The 17,862-nt window shown below is 52.5% G+C and overlaps 1 protein-coding gene across 1 annotated transcript in view; it reads right to left on the minus strand.

The window, feature by feature from the left end:
- Window positions 1–17,862, minus strand: part of INSR (insulin receptor) — a 127,119-nt gene that overhangs the window by 49,323 nt on the left and 59,934 nt on the right. Inside the window, exon 3 of the mRNA XM_084885132.1 lies at window positions 2,232–2,553. Within this exon, the coding sequence (XP_084741258.1) occupies window positions 2,232–2,553 (322 nt within the window). The remainder of the gene's footprint in view (window positions 1–2,231; window positions 2,554–17,862) is intronic.

Raw genomic sequence — 17,862 nt, forward strand, 5'->3', positions numbered from 1 at the left:
CCTCCCCGTCGCGGGGAGCACACGCTGCTCTCGGCAGGCGTCTCCGAGCGACCACGTGGCTCTGCCCGTGTCCCCAGACTCTGCTCGGAAACACCAAGAACCATTTCTGGATAAGCCGCCAGAATGGAAGCAAGCATAGCTGGTCCTATCTGATATCAAACCACATTAGAAAAATGTGGTAGGACTAATGTATTCCAGAAGAACATCTTTTATTTTTAAAAGCTTCAGAAGAAAAAAAACACTATTTTTTCCCAAAACTTCGAAGCAGATTGTGCCGTAGCGAGTCGTCATCAGCACCGTCCCCTTTGCCCTCTCTCTCGCAGCGAAGGTCACGAGCATCGGGGACACAGCGTGGGCTCCGGGGCCACCCCGCCACCAGGAGAACATTCGGGAACATGCGGGGCTCCTCAGACAGAATGCCTTCTACTTAAAGCCAATGTCTTTTCAATAATCATCTTCCTAGAAGATTGATTTAAAAAACAAACAAAAAGGAATCAAAAGGAATATGGTCATTTCCCCAACCTTACTAATGAACTGGCCCAAAAAAGAAAAAGAAAAGGGTCTTTCTGGCATGCAAAGTTACTTATAGTTGCCTATTTTTGGTCAACAAAGCAACATAACAGGTTTTTGTAAAACAAACAAACACAAAACAAAACTAATAAAAGAAGACATGTACTTGCAGGTTTCACAAACGTCTGAAGAGAGCCTCCTGAGAACGGAAATAAGACTGTTTTTTCGGGAAATAAAACTTCGCGCCAGAACACTGGCTAATTCTCGGCTCTGGAGAGGGAGCTTTTCCAGGTGAGCAGTCAGCTCACTGCCCCTCGGTGATGCCTGCTTCTGATCTGTTTTGTTTGTTTGTTTGTTTTGTGGAGGGTTTTTTCAAACCCGCAACACAAAATCCAGCAACCAGGTTTCTTAAGCTTGGTTACAGCCCCAAGAAACCAAAACAGCTCCTCTGAGAAGCTAACAAGATGAACAAGATCTGCAGTGTGCATGCACAGGACCCGACTCACAACCGAGAGAAAGCAGCTTCCGAGCACGAGGGAGCCTGCGAGTAATGGAGCACCAAGCCTCCTCCTTCTCGTCTCTGGGCCGAGCTCAACGCACTGCCAGCTCCCGGCCAGAAAAAACATAAAAACCAGAGCGCCAATTGGGCGTACGAGCCAGAGGCACAGCAGAGGGACGGCCCGCAGTGTGAGGCATTCTACGGGAGCCAAGGGCCGCTGCCCGCGTGCTGTCCGCTCCCGAAGCTAAGCACAGCGGCTCCAACAACCGCGTCCAGGAGGCCCGAGCAGACGCTGGCCCCTCAGAGACCGCTTGTCGCCTCGGCTGCAAAGGCCAGGGCCAAAACAGGAGGCGGCGTGGGTCCGAGGCCCCAGCACACCTCTGGTCCCCACAGCGCCTGCCCCACAGCCTTGGAATCCGTCAACCACAGCATCCTCAGTGAGGTGAGGCACACCTCTGGTCCCCACAGCGCCTGCCCCACGCCTCCTGGTGGCGCCCCGGAGCCCACGCTGTGTCCCCCGATGCTCGTGACCTTCGCTGCGAGAGAGAGGGCTGATGACGACTCGCTATGGCACAACGTATTCTTCTGGAATACGTTAGTCCTACCACATTTTTCTAATGTGGTTTGATATCAGTGGGTTTTCACACAGGCTTTTTTGTTTTGTTTATTAAACATTTTTAATGTTGACATTATTCCAAGAGTCCCCGTTTTCCGCCCCCTTTGCCAACCTTCTCCCACTTCCTTCTCCCCTTCCCCTCCCTTGGCCTTCCCCACGCTATTGTCCGTGTCCAGGGGGTGTGCACATGTGTTCTCTAACTAGCCCCTTCTCCTTCCTCATCCGTCACCCGCAGGCACCAGCCAGTCTGTTCCATGTATCCATGCTTCAGTCCCATTTTTCGTTAGTTAGTTTGTTTATTTATTTATTTATAAAATATATTTTATTATTTTTTTACAGAGAGGAAGGGGGAGGGATAGAGAGTGAGAAACATCGATCAGCTGCCTCTTGCACACCCCCTACTGGGGACGTGCCCGCAGCCAAGGTACTTGCCCTTGATCGGATCAAACCTGGGACCCTTCAGCCCTCAGGCCGACGCTCTGGCCACTGAGCCAAACCGGGTAGGGCCTGTTAGTTTGTTCTGTTCATTAGATTTTAACAGGTGGCACCCCGTCCCCAGCCCCCACGCTCCCCCCCTCCGGCCGAGAACCCGCGCCCGGGACTCACTTGCTGGAGTTCATGGTGAACCCGGAGGGACACTCGGGGATGCACTTGCCGTTGTGAATGACGTACTGGTGGCAGCCCTGCCGCCGTGAGTTCCTGCACTTGTTGTGCAGGCCCAGGCAGAAGCCGAAGGTCACGCAGCGCCAGTCCTGGAAGTGGTAGTAGGGGGGCGGGCAGGTCTCCACGCACCGGCCGTCCAGGTAGAAGTGGCGGCAGGCGGCGCACCGGGCGGGGTCGCCGGGCTCCGAGCAGCCGCCCAGGCACTCGCCGTGGCAGCAGAGGCCCTCCGCAGTGCAGCCGTGCGACTTGCAGCTGGCCGGGCAGACTGGGGAGAGAGAGACAGCGTCAGTGCAGGCCGGTTCCTCGGCACCAACAGCGGTGCCGGATCAGGGAGAGCAAGCGAAACCAAACAGCAGCAGCCTCACCTACAGCACACGCTGGGCCCCAGGCACAAAACGTTAACAAAAGCACAAACTCACTTAAGCCCCAGACCACGGTGTGCCCTACACGTTTAACAGCCACTTCAGAGAGGGGGGAGGTGAGAGAGGATCTGCCCTGTAGCATCCGCCCATTTCCCCGGTGTAAATACCACCAACCCACAGTTACTGCACACGGAGCTGTGAGAGAGCCATGGTACCACAGCACAGCAGTACTTCCACCACAATAACCTCCAAAGCATAAATGCAGCCGCCCTCCCTTATCTACGGGGGATTCATTCCAAGACCGCCAGCGGATGCCTAAGTCTTGAATAGTACCCAACTCTAGAGACAGGATGTTTCTTCCTGTACACACACAGCTAGGATAAAGTTTAACTTACAAAGTGGGCACAATAAGAGACAACAACAATCTATATATATAAAAGGCTAATATGCAAAGTGTCTCCTTAGGAGTTCGACCGGAGACCGGGAGTTATGATGTGTGCTGACCACCAGGGGGCAGCGCAGAATGAAGGAAGGCCCGATCAGCCCTGCTCACAGTCCAGACCTGTGAGCAGGACCCTACCCATGCAATAATTTCATGCTCCAGGCCTCTAGCAACTAATAAAATAGAGTAATTATAACAATAGGCTGTAATCAAAGCTATGTGAATGTGGCATTATAAAGTAAACTAAGGTCACTTGCGCACAAGCACAGCAATACCACGACTGTCAATCTGATCATCGATCCGCTTCTATTGATAAATGACCAAGGGGCAGGGAGCATATAAAAGGTGGAGACACTGGCGTCACATCTCAGGAGGGTCTGAGTGGGACGACAAGAGATTTCCTACTACCCAGAACAGCACACAACTTAAAACTTATGAACTGCTTCTTCTGGAATTTTCCATAATATTTTCAGACCACAGGTCACTGAAAATATGGAAAGAGAAACCGTGGATAAGAAGGGACTACTTATAAAAGACTGTAGTGAGATCATCAGGATGCAGTGGATTCTGAGTATCTGTTACCTTTGATTTTAACCTAATTTGTTAATTGTAAGTTTACATTATTTAAATTGTAATTAATAGCTTAACAACCAGTTCCCAAATTTCCTGAAAATTAAACAGCTGGCTCCAGCAAACCAGGCCTAGCACACAACTGCAGAACTGGTATACACAGATATATGGTTGTCTCCATTTTGCAAAGAGGGAAACTGAGGCACGAGAAGATTAAGCAAACTGCACAACAGTCACACACTGCTTCACAGACGTGGGCGCACGTTAATCCTGACACCGCAGCCACTGCAGGCCACAGCCCTGCCTTCGGGAGCACACTGCCTCATGGAGAAGGCATCCCAGTTACTCAGCCACACCAGCAGTCATCGGAGAGGCGCCGCACTGTGCCAGAGGTGACGAGAGGTAACATTCCTGCTGCTGCCTGAAGGAGGGGACGGATGGCAGGAGAGAGAAGGCCCTGGGGACGGGGCAGACGCTGTGCATGGATTTCGTGGCCGGAGACATGTTCTGGTTCAATGCAACTGAGAGTGTGCACAGCAGGCGGGGCTGGCTGGCTTCCTCCAGCAGCTCGTCCGTTACACACCCCTTTCCTCCCAGTGTCTCTCTCCCTGCTTCCCAATCACCCCTGGACTGCAGCCCCCGGCACTGGCCTGGACCCTGATGGCCAGCCCTCCCTTCCCAGACGGTCACGGCCTAAGAGCCTCCCTGTGGCCGGACAGACCTGGGCAGCAGAGGCTGTGCTCAGAGGCGCTTGCCCCACTCACTCCCTGCACGTCTCAAGACGGGGCGTGGACACCGAAGAGCTCTTCACTCTGCACCCGCCGGCTTGTTATTGCTGCGGCGAGGCCTGAGGGGCCGGAGCCAGGGCGTGGAGGTGCCCTCTGAACCCCTCTACACACGAGTGGCACCGTCTGATGGAACATCCGTGACAACAGAAATGGTCTCCATCTGTGCGCTGTCTGCTCACACGGCAGCCGCCTCTCCCTGTGGCCGCCGGCCGTGGCTGGTGCCACGAGGAACCACGTCTCAGGGGCCCCCCCCGTTCAGCACTGTCACTAACGCGCTGTGAACACGGTGGACAGCTATCTCCTCGAGACCACTTCCAATGCGTTTACGTTCATTCCCCAAACCAGAACCGCTGGATCCTCCGGTGATTCAGTTTCTAAATTCCTGAGGAACCACCGCTGTTTTCCTCAGCGGCTGTATCGTTTTACATTCCTGCCGAGAGGCCACACAGTTTCCAGTTTCTACTGAGAAAGCAAACTTTTAATTGTGTTTCCATTTTAATTTTTATGACCATTGGCTCTTGCATGGACAGCAGAGGCTCAGAGAATAAAAATAAACTCCTTGGCAAGGCCGCGCGGGCTCACGTGGTCTCCGTGCCTGCCGGCTGAGTCCTCCCAGCCCCAGGCGGCGGCACCGGGCTCCTTTAGCCCTCACATTCCCGGGCTCAGTCCGACCGCAGGCCCTTTGCATGTGCTGGCTGAGCACCCTACCCGTTATCCTCCCATGACCGCTCCTTCTCACCTGTCAGGCCTCACCACCTTAGAGAGACCTCCCCTGACCTCCCCCCTTCCTTCTCAAACCACATCCCGCATGTTATCTGTGATGTTTTTCTCAGAGCGCTCACCACTCCTGACATGATCTGGGTGCCTGCTGAGGGACTGGAGAGGCTCAGGGGGCAGGGCCCCGTGTGCACGTTCACTGTGCTGCCCTCACACCGGGCAGGAGAGCAGCAGACACATCCTCAGTTATGACGGAGAGGAGGCAGAGGAAGGACACATCCTCAGTTATGACGGAGAGGAGGCAGAGGAAGGACACATCCTCAGTTATGACGGAGAGGAGGCAGAGGAAGGACACATCCTCAGTTATGACAGAGAGGAGGCAGAGGAAGGACACATCCTCAGTTATGACGGAGAGGAGGCAGAGGAAGGACACATCCTCAGTTATGACGGAGAGGAGGCAGAGGAAGGACATGGGGCAGTTCCAGTCCCGTTTCTAGCCGATGGCTCAAGAACTCCCACTGCAGGAGCTCCACAAACACCCCGAGAACCATGCAAACTACGGAAAACCTGTGCGCATGTGCGTGCTCTGATTTCCTCCGTGGACCGGGAAGAAATGGGAAGCTGTAACGGGAGCAGGATGGGGGTTAACCCACCACAATCTGTGTGTGCTTTTACGGTTCACATACGACCCCCTAGAGGCTCTTTACTTAATTCCAACAGAGACCCCAGCAGGGAGGGGATGAACGATATTGTGTCCATTTTAGATACAGCAGGGCCCAAACTGGAGCCTCACTCTGTTGGCTCTGCCTCTGACATTCCTGCGTCAAAAAAATGGCAAAGTCAACCCCAGGGTCCATGCAGCCTGAGGGAGGAGTGATGAGCATTAGCGGCAGTGACGGAGCACCTGCTGCCTCACGGGGCCACCATGACGGTGTCTTTAAAGAACCCACAGCAGCCTTGGCTTCGTCTGTAACAGCCCCTCGGCTCCGCCTGTAACTAAGTGCGATGATGTGGGTAAAGTGCTGGCTTCTTGGACAGACACGGTAAAGGTGTGACGTCAGTGTGCTATTGTGGGTATTACTGTCATCGTCATCCTCCTCCTCCTCCTTAATGATCTGTCTTGTCTGCAAGGACACAGGCTGATACTCCATGGCAGGAGGCAATAACAGAAGGCAGACGATGATGTAGGGCAGCGGTCGCCAACCTTTTCGGCCTGCAGACCAAAAGGTTCTGGGTTTGATTTCAGTAAGGGCATGTATCCTGGTTGCAGGCTCCTCCCCAGCCCCGGCCCGGCCCTGGTGGGGCTAGGAACACGGGGAGAGGAAGGCAGCCCTGCCTTAAGGGGACTCTTTTCCATCCTGCATCACTCATGGTTTCTTAATTCAGTCTGCGAGGCCACCCTGAGTGGCATTTCTATTAAATAAGATTAAGTACTTGGACACAGAGCGGGAGAGACACACAGCTTATCGTTTTTAATGTCTAACTTCAAAAGTTAAAAACAGAATTCAGGCAAAAACACACAACACCCCAAAATGGGGAAGAATACCTGTCATTTTTTGTTAATCCTCACCCCAGGATAAGTTTCTATTGGTTTTGAGAGAGAGTGGAAGAGACGGAAAGACAGAGAGAAACAATGTGAGAGAAACACATCGATTGGTTGCCTCCAGCACGAGCCCCCACCAGGGCCGGGGAAGAGCCTACAACCAAGATACATGCCCTTGACCGAAACCAAACCCGGACCTTCTGGTCTGTGGCCAAAGCTCTATCCACTGAGCCAAACTAGCTAGGGCTCACCTGTCACTTTCTTAACCTTTTAGTGAGGGGTCAGCAAGATGGCAAAGCCAAAGCTTTGCAATTACTGACAGGGGATTGCCAAGTTAGATGCAGGCTACTTAATGTCACACGAACAATTAAAGCCCCGTATGACAAACCCACAGCCAACATCATACTCAATGGCAAAAACTAAAAGTGTTTCCCTTGAGAACAGAAACAAGGCAGGGTTGTCGACTTTCACCACTCGTATTCAACATAGCGCTGGAAGCCCTGGCCACAGCAATCAGACAAGAAGAAGAAATAAAAGGCATCCAAATTGGAAGTGAGGAAGGCAAACTGTCACTATTCACAGATGACATGTTAGAGTACATAGGAAACACTGGAGACTCCACCAAAAACTACTAGATTAAACAAACACACTCAGCAGTGTAGCGGGATACAAAATCAGCATCCAGAAACTGATGGCATTTTTACACACCATTAATGAACTCTCAGAAAGAGAAACTAAAAAAATAAAATAAAATATCCCATTTACCATTACAAAAAACACACACAAAAGAAGATACCTTGGAATAAACTTAGTCAAGAAGGTAAAAGACCTAAACATGAAAAACTATAGGGCATTAGAAAAAGAAACAGAAGAAGACACAAATTAAGTGGAAGCATATATCGTGTTCATGGATTGGAAGAATTAACATCACTGAAATACCCATTCTACCCAAAACAATCTTTGGATTCCATGAAATTCCTGTTAAAATACAATAACATATTTCGCTTGTCTAGAACAAATATTCCAAAAATGTGTACGGAACTAAAAAGAACCTCAAATAGCCACAATAATCTTAAGAAAGAACAAAGTTGGAGGGATCACAATACCAGGTATCAAGCTATGCTACAAAGCCACGGTAATCAAAACAGCTTGGTACTGCACAAGAACAGGCACACAGATCAATGGAGCAGAGCAGGTTCCTCAGAAATGACCCACGCTATTACACTCAATTAACACCCGACAAAGGAGGCGAGAGCATCCAATGGAGCACATGTGTCAAACACAAGGCCCGCGGGCCAAATCCAGCCCGCCAGGCCTTGCAATGTGGCCCGCACCGCGCTGTCATCACTGCACTCCGCTGTCAGTTTATGACATTGTCAGTTTATGACTGTTCAGTAAACCATTCGGCCCGCGATTTAGGCTGGATTTTAGATTTTGGCCCCTTCTCTGATTGAGTTCGACACCCCTACAACGGAGCACAGACAGTCTCTTCAATAAACGGTGCTGGGACAACTGAGCAGGCACATGTGAGAGAAAAAAAAACACCCTACACATGAATAAACTCAAGATGGATTAAAGACTTAACTGTAAGTCATGAAACCATAAAAATCCTAGACGAAAACATAGGCAGTGAAATCTCTTGTAGCAGAATTTCCCCAGATACATCGCTTAGAGCCAGGGGAACAAAGGAAAAAATAAACTATTGGAACTACCTCAAACCAAAAGCTTCTGCTCAGGAAGAAACCAGACTCAAAATGAAAAGGGTTCCCACTGTATGGGAGAACATATTTGCCAATGATACGTCTGATAAGGGTTTAACTACCAAAATATAGTACCCTTTTAAAACTGACATATATTTGAAAATGCATTTTCTAAAAGCCTCTGCTAGACAAATAATAAACGTTATTAGTCAATTATGTAATTCTACCCTTGAAGAGTCCAGCAGTGACTGTGTAAGGATAGCTGACGGGAACCAATGAGAGCTTTCACACGGCAGCTCTTCGGGTGATTTTTGGCTTGTTACAAAGCCAACAGTCAAGGCAGCGAAATACCAAGTGCGATCCTAGACTGGAACCCAGACCAGGAAAACATATTATTGGTGATGGACAACAGGAATAGCCGGAGAGACAAACGGAGTGTCTAAAAAATCCAGCCCCTTTTTTCCTTTGCCTTCTCTAGTTCAATCCGTTTGGTTTTTCTTAAGCTGTGTGGTAAAAACAAAACCAAACCAAAAAAACTCCTATTAATATTTCCATAGCATGACATATGTTATTAACATTTTGTTACATTCCTTTCCAAAGCCTGGAGTTTAAAAGAAAAAAACCTCAAGATATAGCCCTAATCGGTTTGGCTCAGTGGATAGAGCATCGGCCTGCAGACAGAAAGGTCCCAGGTTCGATTCTGGTGAAGGGCATGTACCTTGCTGTGGGCACATCCCCAGTAGGGGGCGTGCAGGAGGCAGCTAATCCATGTTTCTCTCTAATCAATGTTTCTAACTCTCTATCCCTCTCCCTTCTTGTCTGTAAAAAATCAATACAAAATATCTTTTAAAAAAACAACTCAATACATATTATTCCAAAAATCATGGCTTTCCAGAAATTTCCAAACAGGACAGTAGCGTGTGGCTCTGCAGACACATTCGCCACAGGTCCGAGCTCTCCTCCAAGAGTGACTTTTACAAATTCCTGGAAATAACTTCCTTTGTTTGCATTCAAGGATTTTTCTCTCCCACCCCAGCCTGGACACTGGGCTAGACGGTGAGCCCCGCACCTGGCAGAAGCTGGAATCCGGTAAGCGAGTCACAGCTGGGGTGGGGAGGGGGGGAACGGTGGGGGGGGGTACGGTGGGGAGCGGGGGGGGGGGGGGGGCTTTGAGAGCTGGGTGATCATCAGATGCTCTTTCGAGTCTGGACCTCTGGCGCAGGGGCGAGGATGCTTTAGGCGGGAAACCCCGTTCCTTGGGCGGCGATGCCCCCCTCCGGCCCGGGTGCGGGCAGAACGGCTTCCCGGAGGCGCTGTGAGCGGAGAAGCCGAGTTCTTCGAAACCCGGGGAGCAAAGGCCGGGAGGGGCGGGGGGCCGGGCCGCCCCGCGAAGGCAGCTCCGGATTGGCCGGTCCGGGCACCGGTGCGGGCGGGGCGGGGCGGGGCGGGGGCCCGGAGCCCGGAGCCCGGAGCGGCCACGGGGCTGAGCCGGCGCGCACTCCACTCCGCGCACTCCGCTCCGCGCTCCGGACTCCGGGCGGCGGAGGGGCCGCAGCACCGCCCTCGGGCGCAGCCAATCGGCGGGCGCTCTGCGGGCACTGGCCCCGCCCCCGCCCCGCCGGCGCCGCGCTGGTGCGGCCGCGGGCACCGGAGCCAGGAGCCGGGGCCGGGAGTGACCCCGATGGCGCCCCGCCCCCCCGATGGCGCCCTGGGGGAAGCTAGGAGGAGGAGGACCCAGCGCGGGCTCCCCGAGCAGCTGCCGGGCGGACCGGCCGGGCACGCGGACGGCCGCTGCCCAGCTGGCAGCTCCGGGAGACGGCCGCGGGCGCCCTGGTCCCAGGCCTCCTTCTGGGGGCCCAGGAAGGGGCGGCCGGCCAGGGTCACCTGGCGTTAGCACTCAAGCCAGGGGCAGTGAAGGTCCGCACTCCGGGGTTCCTACACCCCAAAGTTTCCACCCACCACTCCCCAGAGCACCTCGGGCCATACTCATGAACTATATTCTTAAGGTAGCTTATAGGATGTTTTTGGGGCTGTCCTCCAGTCCGGCCAGTGTTTCCTGTGCATCTGGAGATGGCAAACCTGTGTGCTGCACGTGTATCTGCAATCCCAGTAAACCGAGGCAGCGAACGGGCATTATCTCCACCCACACACCCAGGAACACACTTTGAAAAGTGGATTCCATTTGCATAATACAATGTTCAACACACGTCGGTTAATCGGCTCTTATTAACTCTATTATCCAAGTAACCATCTCCGTTACTGGTGTGGAAACAGGCAGCGCAGGGCTGTTTTGCTAATGCCAGATCAGCTAGCAGCAGTGCTAAAACTCGAACCCAGATCTCCCCGGGGAAACCTGGACTGGGTGTAGCATCACGGAGTTAGACTTGCCTGCCCCGCCCCCCGGCCCACCTGGCTCTGGTCCCTTGGGGGCCCTGGGATACAGAAATGGAAGGAGAGAGTTTGCCCTGCTCTCCCAGGAGGCAGAGAGAGACAGGTAAGCCAGGAAGGGGGTGGGAGGGTTGTCTGTCTTAGTACTGCATCCCAAAGCAAGGCACACAGTAGGCGCACAATAAAGCCCATTCAGAAAAAGAAAGGAAAAAAAGATGGGGAACAGTGACTGACTGGCTTTATCCAGCAGGAGAGGGACAGTCCTGCAAATAAGTGCCTCCCCAGGGAACTGGAACAGTTCAGAGCTGAGGACAAAGGAGAAGAGGTGTGAGAGACCAGGACTGACAAAAAGGTTAGGGAGCGAGCCAAGAGACCTGGACGCCGCACCGCAGGAGGAACCAGCCGAAAACGATGCCACCAGATCGATGTGGGGGCCAACTTCCTGGCTCTCTGGTGGAGGGCTGAGGAAGGCCAGGGCCGGCAGAGGGCCGCCAGAGAAGGCACATGGACATTCTCTAAATTGTTAGCTGAGCCCCAGGCACTGGCAGAGTACCTTTGTCCAGGTGTCAGCAGGGGCAGGTCTAGATATGTAAATCCAGTAATGCTAGGGCCTAGTTAAGAATGCAAATAAGCTCCTTTGACCCTATAAATAAACCTGTGTGGCTTGGGGGGTCGCCTTGCTGCCTCTCCATCAGAGAGGTGGCGCCCACCTAGATGAATCTATTTCTGCCTCCATGTCTCTTCTTTCTCTAATTTCTTAATCCCCAGCTGCTCACTCAGGAACCTGTCGTTTTCCGTGATGGACGCGGAAAACAGAGAAATAGCCACCGCAAGGGCCCTGGGAACAGGAGGAAGGGGATGGTTTCGGAAGCCCTCGGGGAGTCTTATCACCTGGGTGACCCCAAATTGCCACCTTAAACCACCGACATGGAAGTGAGGATCGCAGACTTGGAGAGTCTGGGTTTGAGGCCTGGAGCCCGGATGTCAGGGCTTCTGCCCACGACGGTGGTTATGGAGGCTAAGTTATGCCTCAGAACACCCCCGCTCACTCCCGAGAAGCCCTGTGTGTTCACTGTGGACATTTTTAAAGTTTTCCTTTGTGTGCATAATACACACACGTTTCAGGCAATTAACTACAGCAATAGTTGTTTTTTTTCTCAAAGTTGTTGAGTGTCAGTCTCCTCAGGTTTTCTGCTTCTGGAGCCCATTTAAATCTTACAGGCAATTTAAAAATTAATGATGGCAGAGAGTGCACCTTACAATACGCAGACAGAGCTGTTTGCGGGAGGGAGCAAATTCAGAGCCTTCATTTCTTGCAAAAGGAAATAAATAAAATAAGTGCTTAAACCAGTAAACAAAATTATTTAAATAATATTTCCAAATGATTTATCACCAGAGCTATCTTTATCAATTTTTTTATGGATTTTAAGTTACATCTCCATTTTCATTCTTAATCTTACACACAATATTTGTTCTCCCCTCCCTTTTCTACCTTTTTCTTAGTTACTATATAGATTCTTCCTGCTAAAACAGCACAGCCAAATAAAGTTTCTGTATTGACAGAAAAGTTCTCTATCTATGCTTCCAATTCAGCAGACTCTAACCACAGATAGCCACCAAGTGCTAAAAACCTGGGGAATGTGACCGAGAAATTGAATTTTCCTGTGGCTTCCTTACTGGGCACTGGAGTTCTAAAAGATCCAGCTCTTAATTGGTCAGTTCTGTTTGTGTTTTAATTAGTCCTGTTAATTCATTACTTCCTTCTTCCTGCATAGATATGTCTCATTATTCACTGTGTCACCTGTCATTTATCTGCATACTCATTTAACACTCATTTGTCCCTGTAGCCTCATCTCCACTACAATTTCAGTTTTGACCAAAGCTAAGAGTCATGCTTTGTTTTTAATTATCACATGGTAGGAGTTTGTCTTACCTGGTTGTTTGGTTAAGCTTTTAAAAACAAATTTTCAGTTACATTTACTTGCTCTTTGGAATGTATTGCACTGGGTTTAGGGGGGTGGGTTTCATCACTTTTTTCCTTTTTTGTGTGTTGTTGTTATTGGGTGTTTTTTTTTTTAGATTTAACAGATGATTAATTTTTCTAACTATCCCAAGCACACTTAAAGGTGTGCATTGTTTGCAGAGTACAAAGTTCCATCCATATCTGTTACTACGATCTTATTTAACAACCTTATTATTCAAACTCCTTGTTGGCGAATTGAGGTTTATCTACCTCATGAAGGCTGTGTCTGAGTCCCCACTGCTACCACCACAACCGCCACCCCGAACCCGCCTCCTCCGTGCTCCTGTATTTCCCAGTTTGCTCCCTAAGGTTTGGTTCTGTGCTGGAGAGGGCCTGCATTAAGGACTGCCTCCCCACACCACGCACAATGCTCCTCTTCCCGCCTTCATGGTGCCTTTTGCCTTAAATTATGTGCATTCGTTCTCTGTTCATGTTTAACCACAGGGTTAAGTTTTCTGTGTCATTTTTGGAATGAGGTATAACCATTTTCCAGTTGGAGAGAGAGGGGGAGAGGGAGGAGGAAGAGAGAAAGAGAGAAAGAGGAAGAGGAAGAGGGAGAAAGAGAGAGGGAGAGAGAGAGAGGGAGAAAGAGAGAGGGAGAGAGAGAGGGGAAAAGGGGGGGGTCCCTCTATGGGAACGATGAAGTGGGATGGGAAATGTCAGAGTGTGGAACTTGTTGCTGTGGAAGGTCTGATGGAAAGGAGGTTTCCCTGGGGATAATCTCAGCTATAAAAAGACCCACTCACGTGACCAGTGCAATGGCTTTTTAATAACAAGTACGTGGTGGCCCTCAATGTGCCCAGGCTGACAGCAGTCCGTTTCCCAGGAGCTGCTGCACCACAAACGGAGTTTATGCACAGCGAAGGGGACGGAGAAAAACCCTCAACTCACACAGGACCAGAGCAAACACCAGCAAACAACGAAAGTCCACCTACTGCACGTTCCACTGTGACCGAAGGGAGAGACCTTCGGCTCACGCCCTTACCGAGCTCAGCCTACAGCCCGTGGGCGGCTTTGTTTCCCCCCGGGAAGAGAGGAAAACTCCCCGTGTCACCTGCAGCAGCTGGCTCCTGGCGACCCAGGACACTGCTGTTCCATTCTGCAAAGGCGGAGTTCTTGCAAAAGGAAATAATTAAATAAAATAAATTGGGGGAAAACCCACTTCCTACCCAGGTTTATTCCGAGCAGAGAAAGGAATGCGTTTGCCCCTGGGCGGCTGGGGCCTCAGACTTCTCTGGCTCTTCGGACCCTCTGCAGCCCTCCACCTACCCGAGCCAACGAGCAAAGGCCAGCGAGTGCCGGCCTGGCTCCGCCTCTCCCGCTCCCGCACCCGCCCGGGGGGACGTGCAGGAAAAGGACACTGTGCAAGTTTCCCACCAGCCTGGCCGCCGGGAGCATGTCACACCAAAGAAGGCCAGCCAGTGGGAGAACGCTGACTGGTGAAAAGCCTCTTTTGCATACAGACGAGGACCACGGAGGAATTGTGTTTCCTCACCAGAATCAACAATGCCCACACCCTCTCCCGGCCAATGTTTACTCACAGGTGGATTGTTTCCTGCTCCATGGAGATGCCCTAGAAACCTCTCCGACAGCAAACTCTCCCTTTTATGAAAAAGTTTACTAAGCCCTAACCGGTTTGGCTCAGTGGATAGAGCGTCGGCCTGCGGACTGAAAGGTCCCAGGTTCAATTCTGGTCAAGGGCATGTACCTGGGCTGTGGGCACATCTCCAGTGGGGAGTGTGCAGGAGGCAGCTGATCGATGTTTCTCTCTCATCGATGTTTCTAACTTTCTATCCTCCCTTCCTCTCTGTAAAAATCAATAAAATATATTATAAAAAAAAGAAAAAAGAAAAAAAAGTTTACTGGGTGGCAAAATACATCTTGTCACTAGTCCCCTCACCATCTTCCTGCCAGTCCAGTGCCCTCAGTCCACAGACCTGAGACCCACGGAGCAGCAGGCCCCCTCTGAGCTCGGACACAAGCTGGTAGAAGCACATACAGTTCTGCCACCTCCCGGGAGACAGACAGACACCAGCTCATCGGCACCAGGACGTTCAGTACAAACTGCTGATCTTCCGGGAGAATTCACGGGCCACGTCAAGCCTGGCTGTTCCTTCCCTCTGAAGGTGGTTCTGTAAAAGCCAGCGTGTTTCTTTCCTGCACCGAACACCCAGAGAGCCCAGTGACACCCTCTGGCCTCCCTCTGCCAGGCTCAGTGCCCCAGCTTCCCTTCCAGCTCTGCCAGGCAGGGAAGCACAGGGACAGAGGGACAGCGGGCCACACCCCAGGCCTTCAGCCTCCAGGACTGAGGAGGGGACAGGATGATGGGCTCAGAGACCCTGACTGTCCCAGTCTGTTCTCTCCAGGCTCTCCCGTCAGACCTGCGGTACACAGTTCACATCACCCACGCGTGCGGGGCAAACAACGATGGGGTCGGGCAGATCACTTCCTGATGACATTACTCCCCGTGCCTCAGTTTCCCCGTGTATGCACGGGGACAGTGATCGTGCCTCGATCCGTCTGGAGCAGGGGTCTTCAAACTTTTTAAAGTGGGGGCCAGATCACGGTCCCTCAGAGAGCTGGAGGGCAGGACTATATGAACTACTAATCCCTACTGTAACACCTCGGCTGCGCTCACTGCCCCAAAAACCTGGCGGGCCGGATCAGACTCCCCTGGGGGCCGCATGTGGCCCGCGGGCCGTAGTTTGAAGACCCCTGGTCTGGAGGAACAGGTGGAATGATGCCCCGAACAAGCTCGGCGCAGCATCTGGCCCCCAGCAGAAGCCAAGAAGTGTTTTTCAAAAGCGCCCACACAGCAGCAACCTCAGGCGCCTGGTCCCTCTGCTTTGGACGCCATAAAGCAGCAGTGACTGGCTCCTGCGTGCCATGGGGGTGGGGCGGGAGGGTCTAATCACCAAATCCGAACCATGTCCCAAGCAGTGTTCGCTCCTTTCCCCTGCGGTGTCTGTTCTTGGGAGACTGTTCACCCCCCTTTTCTGTGTCACTCCGCAAGCCTGACAGGTTTGGGGGGGATGACTGGGCTGGTATCGCTGCTGGCCAGGGACTGAGGCTGGTCCTGGACCTCCAGCCCAGCGCTGTGCTCCACGCAAGTCAACAAACGCGAGTCAGTCCCTGCTGGGAGCCAGGCGGGCCCGGCCGGAGGCTGCCCGCCGCAGGGTCCCCGCTCCCGGGAGCCCGCAGACCGTCTGCAGGTCCGCTTCCGTCTGAGTCCCAATCCCTCCGCGTTCCCATCGCCCACATCACACTCCCCCAAGGAAGCAGCGGGAAGAGTGTTCCAGGCGCTGACACCTAACACGTGATGTGCTCCGAAGGCTGCTTCTTGAAACAACCACACTTCCCAGCGGCTCCGACGCCACTGGGCGTTTCCAGAAGGGCTGACCCGCCAGAGCAGGCCCTGCAGGCCGAAAGGGAAAACACGGAGCCCAATCTTCCTCTCAGAAATCGGCGGTGACAGCCTCCAGGGAAACCATAATTGGAGGGCTACAGGGCGCATTCCTCTCCAGGCCTGTGATTATGCACCTCCCAAAAGGGTGGGATTCGGGCCTGGAGCAACTTTGGGCTCAAACTAAAATGAGTGAAACCCAAAGCAAGAGGTGCAGCTAAGTCCCACCACAGACACGGACACGGACACGGACACGGACACGGACACGGAGGGAAAGCTGGACCGGGCACAAACTTGGGGGAGGAGGGGGGAATCTCCACCCACAGAAAGAAAGCTCTCAGTGAAACAGGTCCCACCCCCCACCCCCCCCCCATCACCCGCCCGCTGCGGCTGCCAGGGAGAGGGGCGAGGAGCGTGGCCTGGGGCACGGAAAGTAAAAATATTTATGATGAAGACCTGCCCCCTCCCTCTATTCCTGCTCTTTACCCCCCAAAACCACCTCATGTTTGGCTCAAACTTCTACAGCAGTGGTCGGCAAACTCATTAGTCAACAGGACAACGACTGAAATTTCTTTTGAGAGCCACATTTTTTAAACTTAAACTATGAAGGTAGGTACATTGTTATTAACTTAATTAGGGCACTCCTAAACTGGCCTTTGCTAAACACTCAAGGGGACAAGGAGCCGCGTGTGGCTCAAGAGCCGCAGTTTGCCGACCACTGGGCTACAGCAAAGACAGCAAAGTCCTGTGAGCAGTCAGCGACCAGGGCCGTGTGACCCTGTGTGACCTCCCTGCAGATTCCCGACTCCCGCTCCCGCCTCACCCGAGCGCCCCGCTGTGAAGTAGGAAGACCAGAGGGGCGTCTAGGTTCTCAAACATTTTCCCCAATTTCCTTCCTGTGCCCTTGGCAGTCCTCAGTCCCAGCTGCCCGCTGTCCACAGGGTCCCACGGGTGCAGAGATAAAAGCTGATGCATTCTCCTGAGCAACAGCCACCACAAAAAAGGAGGAAACTTTTGGAAAATTAAACAGAAACTCTGCATTGGGAAAATGGGGTCGGACGCACGCTAGCGTCATAACCTTGACCAACTTCAGAGAACAATTATCGCGAATGTGAGAACCCCGCAGCTGGAACATGGAGCCATGACGATAGGGCCGTGAACCGTTAAGATAAGCACAGGCCCTGGCGCTGGAGCCAGCAGCCCCGGGTGTGTGTGTGTGTGTGTGTGTGTGTGTGTGTATGTGCTGGTTTGAGGGAGGAGGGCCTTAGGGGGCACACGAGGCAATGCTGTCCCACACCCCACGCGGTTTTCTATTTGGGGAAGAGTGTGCCGTGTTTGGAAACTAAGGCCGAGAATACTATCCAAGGTGGAAGCTGCCACGCCCTGACTCAGCTCTTGGGCAGGTACCTCAGCTTCACCAAACGTCCATGTCCCCTCCTGTAAAATGGAAGGGAGCATGGGAGCACCGATTGCAGCGATGCTGCGAGGTTCACCCCATGGCTCAGCAGCAGCAGCACAGAACAGGCGGCACTAAACCCGCTTCCGAAAACCACTGTCACCTCGGGGCTGTGCACGTGCGGTCTGGCCGCCCCCAGCAGCTGCTCCGAGATTCTTCCGGCCTCAGTTGGAATGTCAGCC

This window comes from Pipistrellus hanaki (genome assembly GCF_964339955.1).
Source record: "Pipistrellus hanaki genome assembly, chromosome: 5".
Lineage (NCBI taxonomy): Eukaryota > Metazoa > Chordata > Mammalia > Chiroptera > Vespertilionidae > Pipistrellus > Pipistrellus hanaki.